General features: G+C 36.9%; 1 protein-coding gene across 1 annotated transcript in view; it reads left to right on the top strand.

Moving 5' to 3' along the window:
• Window positions 1–20,203, top strand: part of LOC104258444 (uncharacterized) — a 65,836-nt gene extending 45,633 nt beyond the window's left edge. Inside the window, exons 14-20 of the mRNA XM_059818209.1 lie at window positions 362–401; window positions 1,434–1,485; window positions 4,770–4,881; window positions 9,944–10,027; window positions 11,571–11,694; window positions 17,038–17,128; window positions 18,254–20,203. Of these exons, the coding sequence (XP_059674192.1) occupies window positions 362–401; window positions 1,434–1,485; window positions 4,770–4,881; window positions 9,944–10,027; window positions 11,571–11,694; window positions 17,038–17,128; window positions 18,254–18,328 (578 nt within the window). The 3' untranslated portion in view covers window positions 18,329–20,203. The remainder of the gene's footprint in view (window positions 1–361; window positions 402–1,433; window positions 1,486–4,769; window positions 4,882–9,943; window positions 10,028–11,570; window positions 11,695–17,037; window positions 17,129–18,253) is intronic.
• The last annotated feature ends 2,510 nt before the right edge of the window (window positions 20,204–22,713 follow it).

Here is a 22,713-nt window from a genome sequence, read left to right as displayed (position 1 = left end):
TAAAACAGCAACAAAAAACCCAAAGCTAACTTCTTCTTCTATCAAATGTATCACCTGACTGGCATTGGTATACAAAATAATCTTTAGGTTCTTCTTCCATATTAGTTTATACTTTGCATATTTTGAAAGAAATTCTTTTTTTGTTAAAACTCACAGTACCTTTTACATGTTTTGCCTTTTCAACTGTTATATAAAGTATTCAGTTTTATTAATTTATGAGAACCTATGTAATTTGCTAGATATTTCCCCATATTTATTAAATCTGCATTATAGGAAGGATTCAAGCTATGGTAAGCTATGAGCTCTAGTGTTTCGAAGATGGCTTTAACAGTTCTTTTGTGAATTTAATTTCCATTTCCAGCACCTGGCCTCACTGGAATTGTTGGAGGGCGCCCCAGAGTGTAAGTTAACTTATGATCATTAACTTCTTATAACATGTGATGGTGGTGTTCCTACCACTCACTATCACAACTTCCCCACCTTGAAACAGCAACCACAGAAGCAACTAAAGTCTTTCCATTGCACACTATGCTTAATAACTGATAACAAGATGATAGTGAGTGCTACAAAATATGTATGCAAATAATAAAATTCTTTAATTATTGAATATGAGTTACGTTAAGTCTCTGATCAGTTCATAACAATGTCTTTGCTTAATGAGCTGTAGGGAGAACTTTAAATGTGACTTTATGGCAGGCCAGTAGCTCAAGCATGTGCCAATACATGCAGATTTCTGGACCAGATTTCTCTTGTACCTGTTAGTTTGGAATATGGGCACAGCAAATTTATGTCTGTACCAGCCCACTTCACCTAGAAATGTGAGGTCAAGTGTTCCAGAACATCCTACAAAATGTTAGCATGAATCCATTACGTGAGCGAGCCAAACAGAATAATGTTGACCATATTAAAAAAAAAAAAATAATCCTGGTTTGATACAGTGTTTTTCTAGAGATGGCTAAAACCTGCTGGTGATTTATATGCTCACCTTTTCATGCTTATTCACGAGAGCATCTAAAACTTTCCTGTCCCTAAGCAAATACTTCAGTATGTCTGTCTTGCATATGGAGATGGGGGAAGAAACTGTAGCTTATTTCCAGTGGCTCTGTGTAACTAGCCTAGGTATCAATGTGGGGCTAAACACAGTGCAATGGACTTCAATGTCATGAAGTGCATCCTTTTTCAAGAAAATATTTTTGCTACTCCCCCCTGCAAATTTTTTTTTAAACAAAATCTTACTTAATAATGAAATTTAAAGGTTTTCTGCACTTCTCAGGCTTTCCAAAATTGTTTGGAAAACCATTGCTAATCACGGCTAAATAGCTTTTAATTTCCAAAGTGTTTGTCTGGTGTATGAATAGTCTAAAGATGTATGATCTGACATCTTCATTAATTTGTGGTTAAATGGATTTATGCTTGTTGTTCTGTGTGTCTAGGTCTCCAGTTTTGAAGCCATTTTTCTTCTATTATCCCAAAAGCAATGTTCAGGTAAGATTTACTGCTTAAAGCCTGCGCTGTTCTCTTTGAAGTAATTTGAAAAATTCTGCTGACTCTGGCATTTTTCAGTTACTTTGAGTCCTAAAACTGCAAAGTATTCTGGTAACTTTGATTAAAAAATATTTTCCCAGAGACTAATGTTATTCACACAGAATGTTTTTCAACAGTTGAACTTGCCAACCTTGCATTTTAATTGCTGTGAATTTTGACATATCTTGCATCAAAACTGAACTTCTCTTTTCAGGTTCCTAAAATTGTAGGTTTGAATTATTCTTACTGTATTTGCAAAGAGTGCGTATGAAAATTACGTATTTTCTGAAAGTTAATGGTCCCTCTTTAAAGGGAAGGCAGTTGGGTGTTCAGAGAGTTGAACATTAATCTTGTGAACCTGGACACATCTTCAGACTTTTTTGGGGGGAAGTCTACTTTTTTTTTATATACTGCTAGAAATAACTATTAAAATAGTGCATTTCCTCTGATTCACACAGGTTTTACCGTAACAGAGACTTGGGCCTTTTCCTTCCAAATACCCTGTCTATAAAAATGGGAGTGGTAATTTCTGCTCTTACCTATATTACAAAAGCTGTGAAATTAGGAAAGCCTGTGAGACTATTGTGATGAGTAACGTGGAGGAGCCTGTGAATGAAATCTACCTCTGTGGCCCTATTCAGTTCATAACAATAGTTTCTTTCAGTCTGAGAAGTTACAGTTCAGATGACTAGGCAGTCCTAGGTGAGAAATTACAGTGTAAGATGAAATGTTGAGGTAGAGCACTACTTCTTTTCTGTTATGCATGTACCTCTGTGTAGATTGAAGTCTTCAAGATAAACTTGAGGAAACTGGTTTTACTGAAAACGTCAAATATTTGGATTTATAAATGTTGGTCTCTGCTTTTCTGAATGCCATTAGATACTTAATTTATCCTTTGGAGACTGCAGACAAAACTGCGTATATGCCCTTCTTGTTCAGAGTTCTTTAACTGACTTTTAGCTGTTGCATGCATCTTCTGCCAAGGCATCCTAATAATGATGCTTCTCACTCGGTAAGAGCTTTCTCACTCATTCACCATCAAGAAAGTGGCCAAAGGCCAGAACGTTGGTCGGTGTTAGACCACAGGTGTTGTGACAGGCGTCTGCTTAGGGTGGTGAAGGGAAGCCTTAGGAGCAGAGGCAGCAAGTGAAGCAGGGGGGGGGAGAAAACAAACAAAACAAAACCCAACTGATTAAAAAAACAACTTTGTAGAACGATTATCAGTAATCAATTTAAGTATTCTAAGCATTTCAGAAAAGGACTGTATCATTATTAACATGCGTGTAGTGCTTAGCACAAATAAGCTCAAACGTTAATTTTTTCTTTAGATAGTACTCTGCATTAGTGGGAAATAATTCAAGATTAATTTCACATAGGAAATACTATTTAGTTATTAAAACTAGGTTTATAAACTGTGCATAGTGGAAAAGCATTAAAAAAACCCCCACCTTTCTTGTTGTTTAAAGAAGTTCAAGTACTCATTTTTATTGTCCCTTACATTTTGCTTTATACAAATGGCTTGTCTTTGCCAAGTTTAATATGAAATTATTATCTTTATGGAAGTTTAGCCTACCACTGTTTTTGTTCATCAATTTAAATGTAAACTTACTCATCAGCGCTGTGTTCCAGAATTGACAAAATGCTGTTGAGATTAAATAGTAACCTAATTTAGCAGGGAAAGAAGGCACTGTCCCATCTACTCTTTTCAATACAGAAAATCAAAATCCTTGCTCTAGGTAACTAATCTGATGAATGCACTGACACCCTATTAACAAAATGCCATGTGACCTATCACTGTTGTACTGCAGTAATATTAAAGGTTACGTAAAAGTGTGGTGTAAGTGATTCAAATCCTGGACTCAAAGTTTTAGCCAGGTATTAACAACAACGGTCTAGCTAAAGATTACAGAGCAAGTAAGGTATGAATTAACTGCTTTTCTAGATTGGAAGTTCAGTTACAAAGAGTCTAGTTGCTCTAGTTCAGCATTTGACCTAAAACCAAAAAAACTGCATAAGGAGATTTTCAGATATGTTACCATTGCCACAGTGGGTTCATTTGTTTTGTGTTTGATAACACCTTTTTGGGTGTCAGTTTGGATTCAATATCTCGTTTGTTGTTTCCACTGCTCTTACACAATTGTCCAGACTTGTATCATAGATCACCAGTGCAAACTAGTAGTTAGTTTCCATGTGTGGTTTTTCATGTTTAAAAAGTAACCTAAAACTTTTTCCCTAGCGAGAAAAATTCTAGCAAACCTCCTGAAGGCAAGAACAGCTTTTCTGAAATATTTGTATTTTTTTAATCTTCCTCTTGCATAAGCATTGGAGGCCTTTGTCACTATTAGCTATTCTCTAAGAATGATCTTAAGAGGGCTGAGTAGAATTATCTTGCGTTTGCTGACGACTGAGCACTGATAACTGCTGCAGCTAAGTTGGTGTATATTGTTTTGTTGTGGCAGTGTAACCTGCTTGTATATCTGAGTCTTTAGTACTGGAGTCCTCCAATGCAGATGAAATGGATGCAGTTGATTGTTCTACATGATTGTGCTATATGATTTAACCAGAGAGACCTTTGCTTACATCTTAAGTGAATAGCCCCATTGGCTAATGAAATAGCACACTTGACTATGTATTTTTTCAGATTTCTTGGTGGGCAGTGGGTGGTTAGGGAAAGCTCATCATGCAAGATGAACAGCATGGTATTTTTTTAGTTCATATTTTCATTTCAACATAAACCCAAAATATCCAGTATTAATTTGTTTTTATAAGTTGCATTCACAAAATTTATTTGGAGATGAATATGGGATGAATATAGGATCCAAAGAGAAGTTTGTCATTAATACAGACAGTGACATTAAGAAGAGAAGGGGGTTATATCATGGAAGAGCTGGAAGCTTTCAAGTTTTGGGATCCAACTGTCGAGAATTCTGACACAAAATTCCATGTAGTACTGCTGTATATAGAGAGAGATGGAAAGAGAGAGGTTTGTCTTCCTTTAAAACATACCCAACTGGATAGATTATTTTGTTGATTTTTATGCGTTTTTCCCTACACGAAGGTTTCTTTTAGCTTTATAATGGATCATTATTGCTATTGTGACTTTTTAAGAAGGAACAACAGAACCTTATCCCTAAAGCTGTTACTGAAAATGTGCCAGATCAATACTTAATTAGAAATACGCTTTATTTACTCACATTGCACTGGATTTCTAATTTGATGGCTTGAAAATGGGTATTTTTTTCCAGATCAGCCTATTTTTAAATGGGCAGCATGTTGAGACATTTGAGGAGGATCTCACGTTTACATCAGATGAGGTTGTTTCGTCTGATCCACCTAAGATCAGCAGTGAATTGAAAGGTATGTTCATCTTTGTATTTGTGAAGGTATCATTCGCTGTCTTGGTCCTGGAAGATCATGTGCTAGATTTTGCCTGTGAAATATGTTTTACCTCTTTATATTTTTAAGTCCGTTGCAAAACACTTAAGCTACTGTTCTTGGAAGGAACGAGGTTAGCATCACACAGTATAAAAAGTATTTGTGACTATAGCAAGTATGTAAGTAAATTGTTATTCAAAAAACCTAAGCCTTAGACACAATTGAAGACAGTTGAACGCTGGCTTGAAATTGAAACATGGTTTCAAAGTATACTGCAATCTTACTTCGTTAATCCTGGAAATAGTTGGTTTTACCTTCTATCAAAATAGTTGTGTTCAGAATGGAGGATAGACTTACAGAATGCTTAGCATTTAGATAATTAAAATTTGGCTCTATTCCATGTGGCAGCCGTCACAAAATGAAAAAGAATGAGATCAGCCTGGAACTGGTGACTTTTAAAGAAAAGACAGTAGGCTAATGATCCAGCATGATAATTCCTGTGTTGCTATTAGACTTGTCTAACCAAATTCTCTGCAGAAAGAGAAGAAGAAACTTAAGAAGGGCAAACCAGTGAGCTGAATGGAACAGGTCAGGATGTCCTGCAATGAAAAGGAGGTGTTCAATCAGAGTTTTTCATACAAGCTAGGTACTTGGTTATGGAATGTTGAAAGTGCTAGACACTTGAAAATTTTTATATTCTTTCTAATGGCAGAACTATATACAGTATTTCTTAATGTATAGCACACTTAATCATTCCATTTTGGGCTAAACAGAATCTTTATTACCTTATTCCTGCCCACCAGAGAAATGAGAGAATTAGTTTAAAGCTGTGGGTAGATATTTTCAAATGTAAATCAGGTGACTGTATCTGAAGATTACTTGTTAGAAGTATTTCTAAAAATAATTCTAAAGCTGAAAGAGTAACTCAGGTGTTTAAGTCTGTGTATACTCAAAAAATTGATGCTGTGAATGCACCAATATGTTAAGATTTATTCTGGATTCCAGATAGAGGTGAGTAGTATTTCTCAAAACTAGTAATAGAATAGTGTAACAAAGAATTACAAGTTAGTAGGGAATGTTCTGTATCATGTAGAGAAATTTTGAAATACACATATGACTATGTGTTTATTGCCATTTGAAAGTCACTGATACCGGATGCCTGATTTTCTCTATCTATTCAAACATGACTTCAGTGCAATGATTTGTGTGTCGCGCAGAAACAAGTTAAACTCTTAAGTATATCTTCAGCTCGTATGTCTGTTGCAAATCTAATGTCACACCAAAATCTCTCTGATACCTGGGAGTTCCCAGGAGAGCAGTGGGGGATTTGCACTGTCAGACTGGGCGAGTTAAGGAATAAGAAGTCATTGTTCTGTTTAATAAAGGGGTTAGCAAAGGTCCTGGTATTTTTTTTTTTTCCCCCAAGGTGACTACAGTGCTAAATATTGGAGAAATGAAAAGCTATTAGACTCCCTGTTGCCACCTTATCATTTGAGAAAACTTTGAGATGCCTGACACCAGCTTTTAAGTACTGAATTCTTCAGGCTTTATTCAGGGAAAACCCCACTTTTGAGGGACAGCAGAGCTCCTCTGGTTGTTTCCCCTGAGAAGGATCTCTAAACTTTTGCCCTTAGTTGTAAATAGAAATGTTTTCTGTATGTGAACAAGTACCTACTTCTGTGGCTTAACGCATGGACAGCATGGATGAGAAATAGACAAATGGGTTAGCCTGTAAAAGGAGTAACTTCTGCTAAAACATTTTCTGTCAGCATTTAGTAAGGAGGGAAGTATTTTTCTTAGTTTCATGGTTATCTCAAGTGTGAAGGACTGTTAGTTGTCTTTGAACAGATAAGAGAAATATGTGAAAATAGATTTCAAAAATGCTGCTAGATGTGGTTCTGGGAGGGTGGAATTTGAATTTACCATGTGCCCTAGCTTTGAAGGGAATTCTTTTGTAGATTTGTTTAAGATGTTTATTAAATGAAAACAATTTCCTGATAAACAGATCATGAAGGATAAATCAATTAGGGTAATAATAAATGAGAACACCAGAACATTGTCTTGAACTGGGTTTGTTTAAAGGGAGATTGTCAAAGACTGTCTGTGTAAAATGTCTGACAGAAGAGACTTCTACAGCATATACAGTTTAAACATCATCTTTCTTTGACCTTTGAAGAAACACTACGTTTTTTTTCTTGAATTGTGTCTTGAAAAAAACCTCTTAAAATAAGGTGATTTCTGTGGTGTATGAAGTGTGATAGTCTTGTCCAAAATGAACAGTGAGCTTTAGATGGACTTTTTCAGATCCTTTCCTGATGGAACCGCTTAATCAAAAATAATATTCCCCAATTAAATAAATACCACCTTTAATATTTTCTGACAGTTTTCTTGGTACATCGCTGCATGCATTTTTCATGGAAGTGAACATGGAAAAGACTGTGAGCATCAAGCTCAAAACAAACCTCCTGTGTTAACTCCTTCATTGTATGCTTTCACCGTTTCAAATTTCATGCTACTATGACTAACAGTGAAGAACCATTGTGTCATACTAAACTACAGTCATTCTTTCAGTTCGTCTTTTGACAGCGACCTGATCTACACTATAAAATTTAAGTCTCAGTTAAAGCAGTTTAACATTAATATGTTGTTGTTTGGTGTGTGGGTGTATGGACCAGAATGATCTGATCCAGCTGCGCCAATAGAAGAGGTTGCTGTGGTGAGCCCCCAGTTGTTCGTTACTGTTTTCCCTGTTATTGCCACTCAGATGTGTTAGTTAGTAAAGCTACTCTTGTAAATGTTGCCTGATCTGTTTCAACCAAGTACCGTGAACTAAGATACACTCTACAAGGTATGTGTCAATGTTGTAGTGAGGCATTTTTGCCATTCACAGTATCTACCACCCTATACCCAAATGAACTTTTGGGATCTGTCCAGCTGCCACTGCCATAGACTTGCAGCTTCCCTTTCTGATAGGGACAGTAAAAACCGCAGCCAGTAGGACTTGGACATAGTTTCTGTCTTACCCAGCTTTGCTAAAGCTCTGCGTGTCAGCCTGGCTCATGTCTGAGGATTAGCAATTCTCTGTGGACAGAAAGGAGTTGAAGGTAAAGGCGATTTGGCTAGGGCTGAGTTTACCTCATTGCTTGACACGGTTCACAAAGTGCTATCTATCCATGCCTTAATAGTAGGTGCGCTTTAATTTAGATCATACTGGAACTTACCACAGTGTTAATTTTGATTTTAAGTGTAATTTAGACATTCACTGGTATCTTGTGGTTGAATTTAAATCGGTGTAGTTGCACTTCTTACTATAGTCTGCCTTTGGCCAGCATTGCATATGTGGCACATGTAAAGTATATCTTTAGTGTTGGGTCTTTTACTTCCTAAAATAATAAAAAAAGCCTAAAGAACACAGTATATTCTTAGCAGAAGCAGTAACAATACAGAAAAGGTAGACTGCATTTTCAAATTGCATTGTATCTTGCAATGTGAAGTTTGTTCAACATAATTGGTTTACAATACGCTCCCTTCAGTTCCTTAAAATTTGACAGTTTTTAACACATTAGACTGAAATTTTCTGACGAGCATGTGCCCAGGGCTGAATTGTTTGGTGTTTAACAAAAAAAAACAACAACAAAAAACCAAACCAAGACAAAAAAACCCCAACACGTTGGACATTGGTCAGTTGCTTCCTGTGGCTGCCACCAGTAGCTGTAGCACCGGAGGTTGTGACAGAAAGCAAAGCAGGAAGGCTGTCCTTCCGTGCTCTGACTGTTCCCCCTGCGGGTGTCCAAGGAGCAGGGAGGGGGAGAGCTGCCCCTTGAGTGCAGCAGGGTGAGGAAACGGCAGGAAGGGGACAGAGGAGAAGGCAGCTGAGGGGTGAGGAGACTACTGCAAGTCAGGAGCGTAGGTGAGTCTGGGACTGAAAAGCCAGGAATGCCGGGAGAGCTGATATGGCTGTAGGGAAGTTGGATCAGAAGCAAACCTGGCTGGAAACTACTTAGAGTCTCACTGCCTAAAAACGGGGATATAACCTACGCTTCAGGTTTCTGTATTATGCTGCTATCGGCGAATAACTGAAGCTCAGTGGCAAAGTGACCGCTCCATCTCTCACTTTGGTGACAGTCCACTAACTACTCTTGGTAATCAATGATTGCAAGAGGTCTGTGCTGTGTAACTTAACTATCAAACCTCACATGTAAACTGTGTGGATCCCACGAGATTGAATTTCTGGATATGGGCAGGAGTGGGTTTGCTTTTTTGATATGTAAATGGATAAAAATAATACTTAATATAAACTTTGTTCAATGAAGTGCAACAATATATTCCTAAAGGCTTGAAAGTCCAATACACAGACATCGGCAAGTTAAAAAATTAAGATTGTCTTCCTATAGAGCATACATTTATGACCTTTTCTTATATAATACTAAGATATTTATAAAATTAGTAATTTGAAAAGGAAATCTTGTGTTTCTTCTATGCAGCTGAATAAGTAACTGTTATAATAGTGCGTATGAAACTGAGAGACACATGTTGTCTTGAAAAGGTATTTTAATGTCTGTAGAAAACAGTCACAATTTATCAGAATAAACAGACATTACAGAATTATCAGGACAGTAGAAACTGCATGTATTTTCTACCTGCACTGGAACCAGAGAGATCTGTGTGTTAAGGGGACAAAAGTTGTCAGCTGGTCAAGAAATGACAAGTAGCTGCTATGCCTCCTTCAGAGATACCACATTGCTAAGACTAAGATGAATTTTCATATTCAAGGGTGGTGGAAGGGGGGATGCCTGGCACAGCATTCGTATGTAAAAAGATAAAAGGGATTTGGGAGATGGAGCAGGAAGGATCAATTTTGCAATTTTGGCCCCCAGTCTAACCTCTTGTTCTCTAGGTTTTCCTGTGGGAAGAGAGCTTTGGACATGTTTTCAGGAGTACGACAAACAATGTAAAAGTATACACTTAAAGTGACAGTTGCTTCTTCAAAACATACTATTATTTGTAGCTGTCATTAAAATGTATTCATTTTTATATTGCATAGATCTGCCAAGTGGTCCACATACTTATCGCTTAGAAGATCTTGCCTATACCAGAAGTGGAGACAAAGGCAACTCTGCAAACATAGGTATTTTTCTTTTTCTTGCTTTCTGAAATGATGTAAGATTCTTAAATAAGTTACGTATCAAGTGCTCTTCTTTAATTTTTTTGAAATCTGTCACAAACTTGATTTTTTTTTAATTGTCTCCATGCTGAAACAAAAAATTATCTGTATAGAACAAGGATTTTACTAATGAAATACTGTAGTTTTCTGTTTAGCAGCTGTTGAAATCTGAGGTACTAAGAAAAAATTCTTGCATGTCATACTATAAAGATCTTTGATTATGGTTGCAAAGTTGAGCTCCCCAAAGTTAAAAATGCCTTTTTAAGGTTTCCTTAATGCGTTAGTTGCTGCTCCTTCATGTGTATGTGTTATGTAATATAATCTTTTGGTTGTCTGATCATGTATAATATTTCCATACATGAATTTTGTAACGTATGTATATGGCTAAAACATTGACAGTGTTAGGAAATACCAAAGTTGTTCTTGAATGTAAGAGAATGTTTTTAATTATATTGTTAATCCAAATGGTATATTTCAGTGTGCAGTCTCTTTACATTGATTGTGCTGCTTCTTGCATTGTTTAATAATTCCTTCTATTCCTTACTTCTGCATGCAACAATTGGCTCTCTTACTTGTTGGAAGATGAGAGCGTGTGGTGTTCAAAGCTCAGTATGAATTAAAGGTGCGTTTGGGATTTGATTTGCTATTAGCTGTTGTGCTAAAACTGATTAATTTTGTTTATTTATATTTAGGAATATAGTTTTATTGTCCTTGTTTGTGAAACTTTTTTGGGTTGAAGAATGAAGGAATGTTGATTTTTCTCTTTTTTCTTTTTTTTTTTTTTTTTGCTTTCCCCATGGTTGACCACCGTTGCAATGTAGCATTGCCAAATCATGAATGATGCATAGCTAAGGGACTTCCTCAGATACAAAGACACTACTGCTTTATTAAGGAACAACAACAATAACAACAAACTTGACCTCTAAGATTAATTTAGCTTTGAAGTCAACAGATAAAAGGATCCCTGTGACACAGATCTGCTTTCCTGATCCTGCTGTGCAACCTCAGCTTCAGCATAAGGTTATCTGAAGCTTATGAAAGCATATTTACAGCAATAAAAATGCAATTGTGATTTCTCACACTTACGTCAGGAAATCATGCATGGGGCAAGGACCAAACCTTCAGTCACTGATCATGGCTTCTTATGGTTAATTGCGATTACTTGTCTAAGTCTTGCAAACCATTTAGGAGAAGAGAACTGCATGTGGGTTGTTTGTTGTGATGTTGTTGTTCTTTAGGTGTCTTTCAGTGGCAGGGACTATTTGCAGCCAGAAAAAGTCTAATAATCACTTAGTCTGGGAGCATTCTTTCATGTCATGCTCCACACTACCTTTCTAGTGACAGAGGGAAAGCTGTCATACTGTTGTTTTTTTATCCAGGAGCTCATTAAAGAGGATCCATATGTACAGTTTCAGTTAAGAGGAGGACCTCAAATCAGTTTTGAAAGGATAAATACAAATTGGTTTTAACAGCTCCTGTTCCAACTAACACCAGTTATACCTAACAGGTGTGATAGCACGGCATCCCCTCTACTATCCATACCTAAAGAAAACTTTAACTGCTCAAGCCCTGGAGAATTACTTCCAACACCTTTTAGAGCGAGAAAAACCTGAAGAAGAACTAGTAACACGGTGAGTAGCTTGCTGCTTAGTCCACAGTTGTACGGTAACTTCTGATACCATCATGTATCTATCTTAAAGTATGTTAACATAAGTATTGAAAACCTGTGTGCATTGTCTTCAATATTTTTTATATATCTTTCTTTGCCTTTTTAAATAACAACTTCAGCAATACTCACTGAAAAAGAACACAGACTTGGGCTTCTCCTGAAGCTGGACAAAGGCAGTGAATCCGTTTAGTGAAGGCATTTAAATTCCCAGAATTAGCATATTAGTGTTGGGGCTATTTGTTTCTTTTGTTCCAGTACAGAATGTCTCTACAAAATAGAAATAACTTCTAATGTCCTTTGAGAAATATGTCTTTTCATTGTTTTTGAACCATTTGGAGACTTCAGGAGCCTTAGTAACTGAAGCTTCCCAAGCCTCAGAGCCACTGCAGATCTGGGAGTTTGAAAACCTCGAAAGACATTCACATAGCCAGTGTAGACTGGAGCCCAAACTTACCTGGTCTTCCATCAGAAATATGCCTCATCCTATCCCTGTCTCTGCAAAACATCTTTATGAAGTTCAATCAGTTTAGAGAGAGTATTCCTTTGAGTACCCCACTCTCACCCACTTTTTTTGCCACATATACCAAGCCATAATTTAAAGAAAAAAACACAGCTGATTTCTGTTTTTAAAATATGAAAGCGAATACATCCTAAACAGGACACTTCTACCTGGTATTCATCTACAAAACAATATCCTCTGCCAGCAGACAGCATATGTAACATTTTTGTTTTCATGGTATCTTCGGCTGATGCTCAGGGTCCTTCCTGGGGACTGGCAAATGAGACCCATACTGTTGTAGCATGAGGTAATAGGGCTCATTCTCCTAAGGATGTCTGATAAAACAGTCAACAGATTTTAAACCTTTGTCTCTCTTCAAAAAACAAATAAAAGCTTAATATTGCAACAAACCATTCAGTCTTCTAAAACCTGTTTTGATACAAAGTCAATATTCTACAAACATGGCAATTCTGCCAAAATCATTATATATTTCCATGGGTGATGGATAAACTGTTACGTGTCTTTTTGCTTGTTCAGAGAGCTTGAGTCAGAAAGGTGCAGCTTTAATTCCAAGCTCTCTCTGAGCTCTTTTTAACCCCCGATCTTTGAGTTGTAAGTGCCGTTCTTGTCTTCATAAGCGGCTCAGTGCAGATCTCACCCCCTGTTTCATAAGTGCTAACAAATCTGTGTATCTAATAAATTGTAATACCAAGAAATGTAATTGAATTTCCTCTGGAGCAGAGAAGGGAAGAAATCAAAAATGTCATGCCTCCTAATGATACTTCTAGAAATTGATTTATTGTTGTTCCTTACTACTGTTTATGTTCATAAATAAAAGTTGAAATTTGCTGTGTCTGGATGAAGCCAATTTATTTTGATTAATTAGATTATCTGTTCCTGGGTTTGGCTTCCTTTAATGATGTGATAATGGAGCTCTGTGAGTGAATTGAAAAACTACTGAGGAAAAAGAATAAATCCTTTTGTGGAAATATTTAGGATTATAAGGATTATGCTCATGTGCTTCAGATTGTATAGTTTCTTTTTAAATTACTTGTTTATTTTTTTGTTTTAACTGTCATAAAAAGAGCTATCTTACTCTTTCATTTTCCTTCATTTCCTTTATTTAAATTGTGAGTGGTTAAAAAAAAAAAAATTATTGCTTTTGCTACTAAAAACATACCAACCATGGCTCTGTCTCACTGCAGAACTCAGATTTGTCAGCCAGTTGCCTTTCATTCTTTTTCATTAAAGCCCCTGAAAAGGTGTACTAAACAGAGAAAAGGTGGGATTATTTTGATAGAGAACACTGAAAACTCATAAACTTCCAGATTTTCACATACATAGTAACAAAAGATGGTCTTTCAAACCCCTCCCTCCATACCCCAAAACCCCAAACCTATGTGATTGCTTCCCCCCCTATGTAGAGCACATTCTTAGCAGTTAATCGCAGTTTTTCTTGGGCATAGGAGTGATGCACAAGCTCAGTGTGAAAGGTCAGACCAATCTAAGTGAGAGTAAGGAAGAGCAGTATTCAGACCGAAATTTGCTCAAAGTTTAGAAAAGGATGTCAGTTTCTCAAATTCTGATGGGTACCATCATTAAAAATAGCATCAGTGCTGTAGTAAGGTGAGTAGCTAGAAGATCATACTGCATGTGAGAGATTTTTTTAATTTTTTTTTCATTTCCTTTAGCCATCTTACCCTTTGCGTTATTACTAGGTTATCTGTGTCATGTTTTGTATACAAGACTTTCATAAATTGAGATCTGATAATCTTAAGAAATGGAATAAGAAACTGTGCATTTAGTCGTATTAGGTCAGTCATTTAAGAAGGATACTAAATTTATTCTGTGAGAATTTGCTGTTTTCATCTTCTGATATATGGTTACCTTCTGTATGTCTTCAGAGCATTCCAGTGCTCAGAAATAAAAATATGACAGCTGATTTCTTCCTATGGGATATTTTTACTAAAAGCTGAAGAACAAGAAATATGGATACTGATGCTTCTGGATTGCTTTTTTGTATGTTTGTTTATTGTGGGGAAAAAATTACTTCTCTACAGTATATTTCATATGCAAATACCTCTTTTAGCCTATGGGTTCAGTTCCTGCTTTCCTCTGATGGGAGGAATCCTATCTTTTTCTGGATTTAAATGCACTAAACAATTTTGGTACCATTATTATTTCCATGCATTTTTGACAGGGAATTCACAGGGAAACCTGACTTCTTTGAATATGTACAGACAGCACTTTAAAGGAAGTAGTTAAGCAGGCACCCCATTGTGCATAAGCATAGGAATTCAGCTAGAACAGTGAATTTTCCTTGTTTTATTGCTTTCTGTCACAGCCTTAGTCTTCTTTGAAGGGTTTACTTGTTTTCTGTGCTTTATAAAAGCAGCTCTTAAAACTTTTGAGTTGTACAATTAGATAATAGTTTTTTAGATCTCAGTTAATTAAACTTAAATTGTTTAATTATGCTGGGTAAATGCATGCCAACATTTTGGTTGACGTATTGTTGTTGCTTAAGACTATTATGATGGTTATAGTGTTTTTCTTCTTTTTTTGTTGTGGGAATGTATTTTTTGTGCAGAAATAATTTGGATGCTCAGATGTTTCAAACAGGCCTTAAAATATTGAAAATGCTGTCCTTTGTATATGATTTTGTAATCCTAGTTTTAGCTAGAGTATCTCACTGTAAACATTTCCTCAAAGTACTTGAAGTGAATGTGCTGTTCTGTGATGTTCCAAATTAAGATCGGTTGCTTGTATTACATACTCCCTCTGCCAGAATTACTGCAGAAAGTGAAATGAAATTCTTCCGCTCTTTTTGTCATTTGCTTCTGCTCTTGTATGCTCTTCAACATCTCTCCTGATTTTTTTTAAATAATTGATTTTCATGAAACTTCTTTTGAGATCTGAGGTATTAGCTTCTGGAATACATATTCCATTAGTCTAGTTCTCATGGAGAGATCTGCCAGTTGTGAAATTGCTTGCTGCCTGGAAGTCTTTGCCAGTTTTTCAGGGTAAAATTTACAGTTTAGTATTTTGGTAGACCTCTAGCTCTCATGGTATGTGGTTATTGGTAATTTATATTGAGTTTTTAGTTGAAAATTTTGTGAGGTCCTCTGATCCTGCTATGTAGTTGATTACACTATTAAATTTAGTAAATTATGTAGATGACTTATTGTGGAAATGGCTTTATTCTTCATATTCCTGTTGTCTAGTAGAGCACTGGATTAATCGAACTTTCCTGCCTTCCCAATGGATTTGCCTTTAAGCGTGATAGTGTTGCCTGGTAACTAGTTTTCAAGGAAGGTCAACAGAATGCTAACACCAGTTTTCTTCTTAATAACAACTAATAATGTTAATACTAAAGTAGAGCGTGGTAATGAAGAGTAGAAGGAAGAGTGAAAACTCTTTGCCTGGGAGACAGGTGCAGACACACCATGACTACTGCTTGCAAGAGCATAACAAGAACTAAAGTGTTTGCCAGGCCACTCAGCAGAACGATAGGCTGATCACATCTCCTTCCATGAAAGGTTTGGGTCATACGCCCAAGATACAAGAGCATACAAAGCTGTGAATATCAACAACAGCCATAATTTTCACAATGCTAAAAAGGACCTGAAAAAGATAAACCTCAGTGACAAAATTGGCTGTACAAGAGCACTGCAAGAAATTGCAGCTATTTCAGAGGACAGATTTGAAGAATCTGTCCCAAACAGATCAAGATCAGTTAGATGACTAAAAAATAGGTGGCGTTGGAGGAAGCATGATTTAAATTGCAGCAGTCAAACATCTGAAGACAGAGCAAGAATTGGATATCGTCTTTCTCCGTTATTCCTCATGTCTTGCTGATGTTCTAATGAAATCCTTTCCTATGGAAAAAAAGAAAGCTATCAACTCCTTAGACAAAGAAAATATTGGATGAAAGCAAAAACAAAGAAAAACATGAATACAAGGAAGATGACAAAACACCGAAAAACTGTGCAAGGAGATGCAAATGGAAATATGCTATAGACCTATTTATGGAATTTGAAACAACTTTGTTAAGAAAACACAGAGCCATTTGCCAAACTTCTACAAAAGTTTCTAAGCTGGAACTGCACCAGTCAAAAGCAAGGATGGAAAAATGCTTACAGTGGCAATGGAACAGAAAAATCGTCTGTCACACTAAAATAAAATTTTATCTGAACAAAGTACATGGCTCCAAGAAAGCATTGAAATGTAGCTCTACTTTTCATTTGTTATAAAATTATATGTAGTTGGTCATGAGAGTTTAATCTAGTGAGTCATAGTAACTTCTCAGTAACAAAAACGATGCCTTCCCAATTAGCTGGCAGCCTTTGTTAGCAACAGTGAGTTCCAGGAATTAAGTGATTGTATCTTTCAGTATCAGAACTAGGAAATACTAAAAATACTTCCCTCTGCCCACTGTGCTCTCTGAGTTCATACTGGATCTTGAACCTCTTGCCTATGGAGCTTTCTATATGGGCTTTTACTCTTAGAAAAAAATGTGGAAAACAACCTCATTAGAAGTGAATGAGTTCTGAAGTTGAATGAGGGGAGAATGATTACTTTATGGTCCTACTTTGAAGCTATTAAGGACTGCTGATTTGGAGTAAGGCGAAGGAACAAGAAGGCAGGGAAGGCCATGAGTTAATCTTCAGTTAAGTTTTAGGCTTGACTCAGCAGTGGGGGATGCCATCACAAGCATGAAGTTTTTGCATGCTGTCTTTTGCTTGATGTGCTATACAAGTGTTTCTTTCATAATCTTGTAAGAAACAACGTGTAGATTTTATTTTACAGATACGAGTTGCCAGGAATCCATGGATTAAATTTTGTTCTGAAGAATTCCCTTGGTGGTGGTGGCATAGCATCCCTAAGAAGTGACCCACAGGCATGTATCAAAGCACTGATTTTGATGTAGTTGTCTTTTACAACCATGTATTACACAGTCTCTTTATAACAGACTTTTGGGCTGGAACTGTAAGCTTTTGAGTTTGACTTTTTAGTTCCTTTTAATTTCCTGTTAACATATATTATCTACTTAATTGTTTGAAGGTTTGAAAACCACATAGGGAAGTAGAAAGTTGATTTAGAATATTTTGTGAAAAAGATGTGCACAAGAAACTATTAAGAGAGTCTTCAAATGAGTTATGGTCTTTGTAATATGCTACCGGTGTTTTTGGATGCACCAGCAAAATTAGCTTTTCAAAAAGTCTGTCATGTTTTGGAGAATGCAGATTTACAAGACAATTCTGATTAAGTGTTTCCTAGTACATGCAGGAACCATTAAGTGTGTGACAACTCCTCTAGCTTAGCCTATGACTCCTATAATTAAAATACTGATAATTAATATAAATCTGGAAGAGGAATATAGATGGATAGGAGATCTTTTGTGTTGACCACATTATGTGAATCTGAAACTTAACATTTTTTGCAAGCATACAGTTTGAGTATTAAATATTTGAAACATGTAAACCTTAAGATGTGATCCCTTAATGTGGCAATGCTGTGGCTACAGCAAAGCACGGTTCTGCCACCATAGGCTGAAAAATGCTTCCGTGTACAAATAATCTCAGCATAGTCAAGAAGACTGTTCACCAAATAAGATGATGCTATGTATGAATCTGATGGCAGAATTGAACCCCAAATAAATTGATTTTAGCACTAGGTACCAAATAAATTGAAGAAACTATTCAATCTGTTCAGGTTTAGATGCTTGAAAACTCAACTGTATAGTTTTCCTTACTTAATTATATTAATTCACAAGTGAGAAGGCCAAATAAATGGAAAAGGTAAATATAACTTTGGATAACCTACAATCCAAGGCTTGATAAAACTCACCCAAAATTTATATATATGTAAAGATAAATACTCCATAAAACTTACAAAACATACTGAATTATTCACTGATTATAGGAAAAATACCTTATTGAACCATTTTTAAAAACTTCAATTTACAAAGGTGTTACATTTAGATAATAAAATGAAATGTTGGTTTGGGTTTTTTTTCTTACAGGGCAAAGCACTTGGACAGATGCTGTTGGATTTCCAGATTAAAAATGTTCCTGACTTAAAATCACTGATAGAGTAATAGGTGTTTAATACATATGCTTTTAACACTGAGTGGTATAAAAACATGTTATAAACAAGAACTGGCTTCTTGAGTGAGATTTTTTTTTTAAAGTCAAAGAGTAGAAATTAGTGACAGTTATCTCTCAGAGGCTTAGCTATATGGCACAGATTAGCAAATGTTTTGAGTAATACCAGACTAATAGCTTTGTCTGTGACTGATAACATTTCCTGTCTAGATAATACATTGGATGAAGAATTAATTTATTTCCTGTAAAATAGAATTAATCAAATTACAACGTAACATTTAATTATGAGACAAGATAATCTTTGTTCTAAGATGGAAATGACCTCCTGTGCAGTCCGTCTTTCTTTTTCCTTATCTCAATCTTTATTTGAAAATGAAATGGACTGATGTAGTTGAGCTCCTGTCAGCTGTGTTTGTCCTGTGCATAGAGTGAGGCTGGGTAACCTGTTGTGCATAGCTGTGAAGTCAGCGCTGTCTGGTACTGGGGAACAGCTTTCCCCAATGGGCAATAAAGAAGAGTAATAATTGTTACTGTTATAGAGTGATGGGTAATAAATGCTGACCGTTGATGGTGAACCATCAAACTTCCAGCGCTTTGTCCAATTAATGACAGACTTTATTGTTACAATTTCCAACATCTCTTACTAATTAATCCATCGGTTGAAAGCACTGACTAGTAGTAAATCACAGATCCTGGTGTGGGAATAAATTTGAAGATGAGGAAAGGAGAGTGCTGGGGGGTAGTCCGCCTGCTCGCTCTCTCTTGGTGCAATCCTGGCAGGGAGGAAGTGGGGCCAGGTGGTGGAGGGATACCTCGTTTTGTTTCAGGGCTGCTAAATCCTCATTTTGTGTAGCAGTCCTGCCTGGATTAAGTTCATTTGACTGTCATTGCATTGCCCTTCCCACAGAAAGGTCCACAAACTTCACAGAAAAATCTGTCTCTTTCTGGGAAGGAATAGTATGTTGAATGCAGTGTGCTCTGTGTCTCTTCTGACTCCCAGTTACCACCTCTCCATCTCCCTTCCTGCACAATATTACTAGCATGTTCAAATTAGGATGCCTCTGAACTTCTTCACCTGATTAAGCAGAGACTTAAAAATCCGTATCATACTTGCTGGGACAATATCAAGGTGGAAATTCTGGCCCAATAACTGTCTGTATTTCCTCCACAGGAGCCATATAAATATTAGTCTGCATGTTCAGGCATTTTATATTCAGCAATTAATATTTTCCTTTATTTTGGGGAGACTGTATTAATTGTTTAGTGCTGACAAAATGAGACATTACTAATATCAGATAAAATGATGAAAACAGTTTCGGTGACAATTACAAAATACCTATCTGTTAATTGTTCCTAAATCTCAATCTGTGCTACTGTTATTACTAATTTCCTAGCCTCTTGCTTGCTAATAAGGACTATACAATGAATTGTTCCCACCTTTTCTGTGGTTTTGTTCATTTGAATTGAAGGTATCATAAATGAACGTTTTATCCATCCGAACATGTTATTCTCATAGCGAGTCATAAGTACTATCTGTGTATACAGCATGGTTCAGTCTAGTTGTCAAAAAATGAATCATTACTTCATTGCAGAAAAATACGCGACTGCATAACTTTAAAGGGAAAAGTGGCATGCTGTTTTTATGTTTACAGTCATTGTTTGTTAGAAAACTGTTAATAATTTGAAGCCTGTTAGTTTAGCAAAACAGACAAAGGTATTGAGAGGAAATAAAAAAGTGATAGACCTCAGCAGCAAACCTACAAGGTTAAAAAGGCTACGGTAAATATTTGCAGTTCACTCAATATGCTGCTTAAGTGACTGTAAATGTGTATGCAATAATTTTTGAATAAAACTGAACATCTGTAAAGTATAAATTTGTTTTAGTCATTTATGTTTCTTCTGCTGGAAGAGTGTGATATGTAGTTCAAAGGTTCTTTTGTTTTGAGGTTGTTTCACTTGCCTGCAGTTTCGTGCGTTGTTGTGCTGGTTCCCTTCTTCCTTCAGATTTTGTCTGTTCTGTCTCTAGTCTTTGTTAAATACAAAAACTGAAAAAGGAAATGATACTATTTTCTAGAGAGCTGGTCATTTACAGCTCTACAATGGAAGCTGTAATTTGCTGAAAAGAATGGTACAGTGTTCAAATGGATTGGATATAAAGGCGATATTTTTTTATCTCTGGAATTGCCCTTTTGGATGCTGTGAAACCATCCTTTGCAAACATGTTTTCTGTCCGTTATTTCTTTCAGTGCATTGGCTTAAACCAAGTGGCATTGCTTTTGAGATACTTTTCTCACAAATTATAGCTTCCAAAAATCCCTATCCAAAGATTTTTATCCTCCTTGACCTCCTTAACGTGTTTTGAATTCATGAACCTGTACTTGTTCCAGCAATCCCAGCTGACCTGAAAGCTTGTTAAAGCTGCATTTGTTTCTTAATCTACGGTAGAGATTGAGTAATTGAGAAAAGTTTTTGGTAAAATGTAAATTGTAATTGAAGGTGAGCTTGTATGCAGTCAGCGTTGGTTTAACTTCAGTCAGTTAAAAAATGCATTTTGCTTGCTTGTTAAACCAGAGCTGTTCCTCGGAGGGGCAAGAACTTACCCTTCCAATTGCCTGCCTTTCCTGCTTTTCCCCTAGTGCGTTAGCTGTGAGGACAGGATGGAAATAGTAATGCCTAGCCTATAAAAGAAGGGTCCATCTAATATAGTAGAGTTTCAGTGTAATGGGAACCGGCTCATGCCTCTTACCTGGTGAGTTTTTGTGCTGTGACTCACCTGCACTACAAAGCAAAGGCTGCGTTCTCTTACTTCTCACAGTTGTCTTAACTGCATCTCACCTAACTCTTGAAAATAAATCGTGGTGTTTATCATGAAATTATTCTATAGCAGCTAACAGTCCAAACAAATGCTTTTTCAGTGTTTGCTTTGTTATATTAAATATTTCAAAGGGATTTTCCCACTGCAATTTGTGTACTAAAGGTACAAAAGTTATTATACGAAAGTGAACCAAGATAAAGAATGTGCTGGTGTTTGAGGCACAAAGTATGTTTTCAGTTTAGCCATCTCTAATGAAGCCATTTTTCCACTAAAATATGGGTGGTTTTCCCCTTCAGAGCAGAGGAAAAATAATTGTAATTATACCTTTTAAATTTTGTTTTGCATCGTGGCAGTTTGAAAGTAATAGGAGTGCAGCCCTTAAAGTTTGAAATGAGAAATTATTGGGTCGCAGATTGCCTTTCAAGAATCTGAATGGTTTCATTCAGAGATGACTTTGATACGTTGCATTCAGCGCTCTGCACACAGTAATGCGCACAACAGTCGCAAGGTAGTGGCGAGGCGTTGCTTGTGCGGATTTCACTTGCTGCAACTGGGTATGCGTGCTGGCTGGAGGAGCGACACTGTTTCACAGACCTGTCTGCTGTGTGATGCCTTTTGTGCTTGTTCGTTGGGGTTTCCGGGCCTGAGAGTGAGTGAGTGGTTTGGGGAGGGGGGAAGAGAGTAGGCTCCTTAGTGCCTCAGGTGTGACGAAATTACACTGCAGAAATGTCACACCTCTCATCTTCTTTCTTTGAAACCCTCCCATGCAGTAAGACTTCGAGTCTCCGCATTGCAATTCCTCCTCTTCGGTTTCATCCTGGTTTCCTTTCCGGATTTACTTGAAATGGACCCTGGTGATTTTGGGATTAAAGGTAACTGGCATTAAGAAAGCAAACAAAGGATGCCTCCAAGTAAAAGACCTGTTGGGAAACATCTGTTTCTGCCAGGGAGTTCAGCTGAAGTCCTCTACCTTCCTTTGGGCAGGGGAGAGAAATCTGAACTGTGGGACTGAAGCATCTCTAACACCTATTTCAACAAAGACCAGCCAGACACTCCCTTGACAGCTTTGAGAAAGGGGAGGGGGAGGTCTTTAGAGAGCAGCACAGGGCAGGAGCAGTGCTTGTCCTCACAGGAGGGTGACTGGGAACCTTTCTGTGCCAGGACTTTCTGTGGAGACGTCGTTAACCTTCTGGCTGTGGCGTTGTGCTTCAGCTCTGGGCCAGCTGCTGTGACCATTGCCAAATGGGTGTGACCCGTTATCATGATGAGGGGTTTTAATATTTTTTTCCCCTGTTCCTTAAAAATAATGCACTAGTTACAAGTAAGAAAAGTTCCCCCTTCTCCCCCCTTTTTTATTGACTAGTAAGTGTAAGCAAAAGCTTCAAACCTTCCAAATATATTTAGACATCTAGATTTGAAAAGATGCTGTTTTAATGATACAATTATGTGTGGCTGGTGGCTAATCCACAGGGTTCTTACTAGCATCATGAGCCACATCTATAAGGTATTTTCTCTTTTGTAAGTGATGCAATTTGAAGTAGGGGGCTTGAGAGGGCTAAGCCT

The sequence above is a fragment of the Gavia stellata genome, chromosome 5 (assembly GCF_030936135.1).
Source record: "Gavia stellata isolate bGavSte3 chromosome 5, bGavSte3.hap2, whole genome shotgun sequence".
Classification (NCBI taxonomy): Eukaryota; Metazoa; Chordata; class Aves; order Gaviiformes; family Gaviidae; genus Gavia; species Gavia stellata.
The sequence above is the reverse complement of the archived record's forward strand: the minus strand, read 5'-3'. Positions and strand labels throughout refer to the sequence as shown.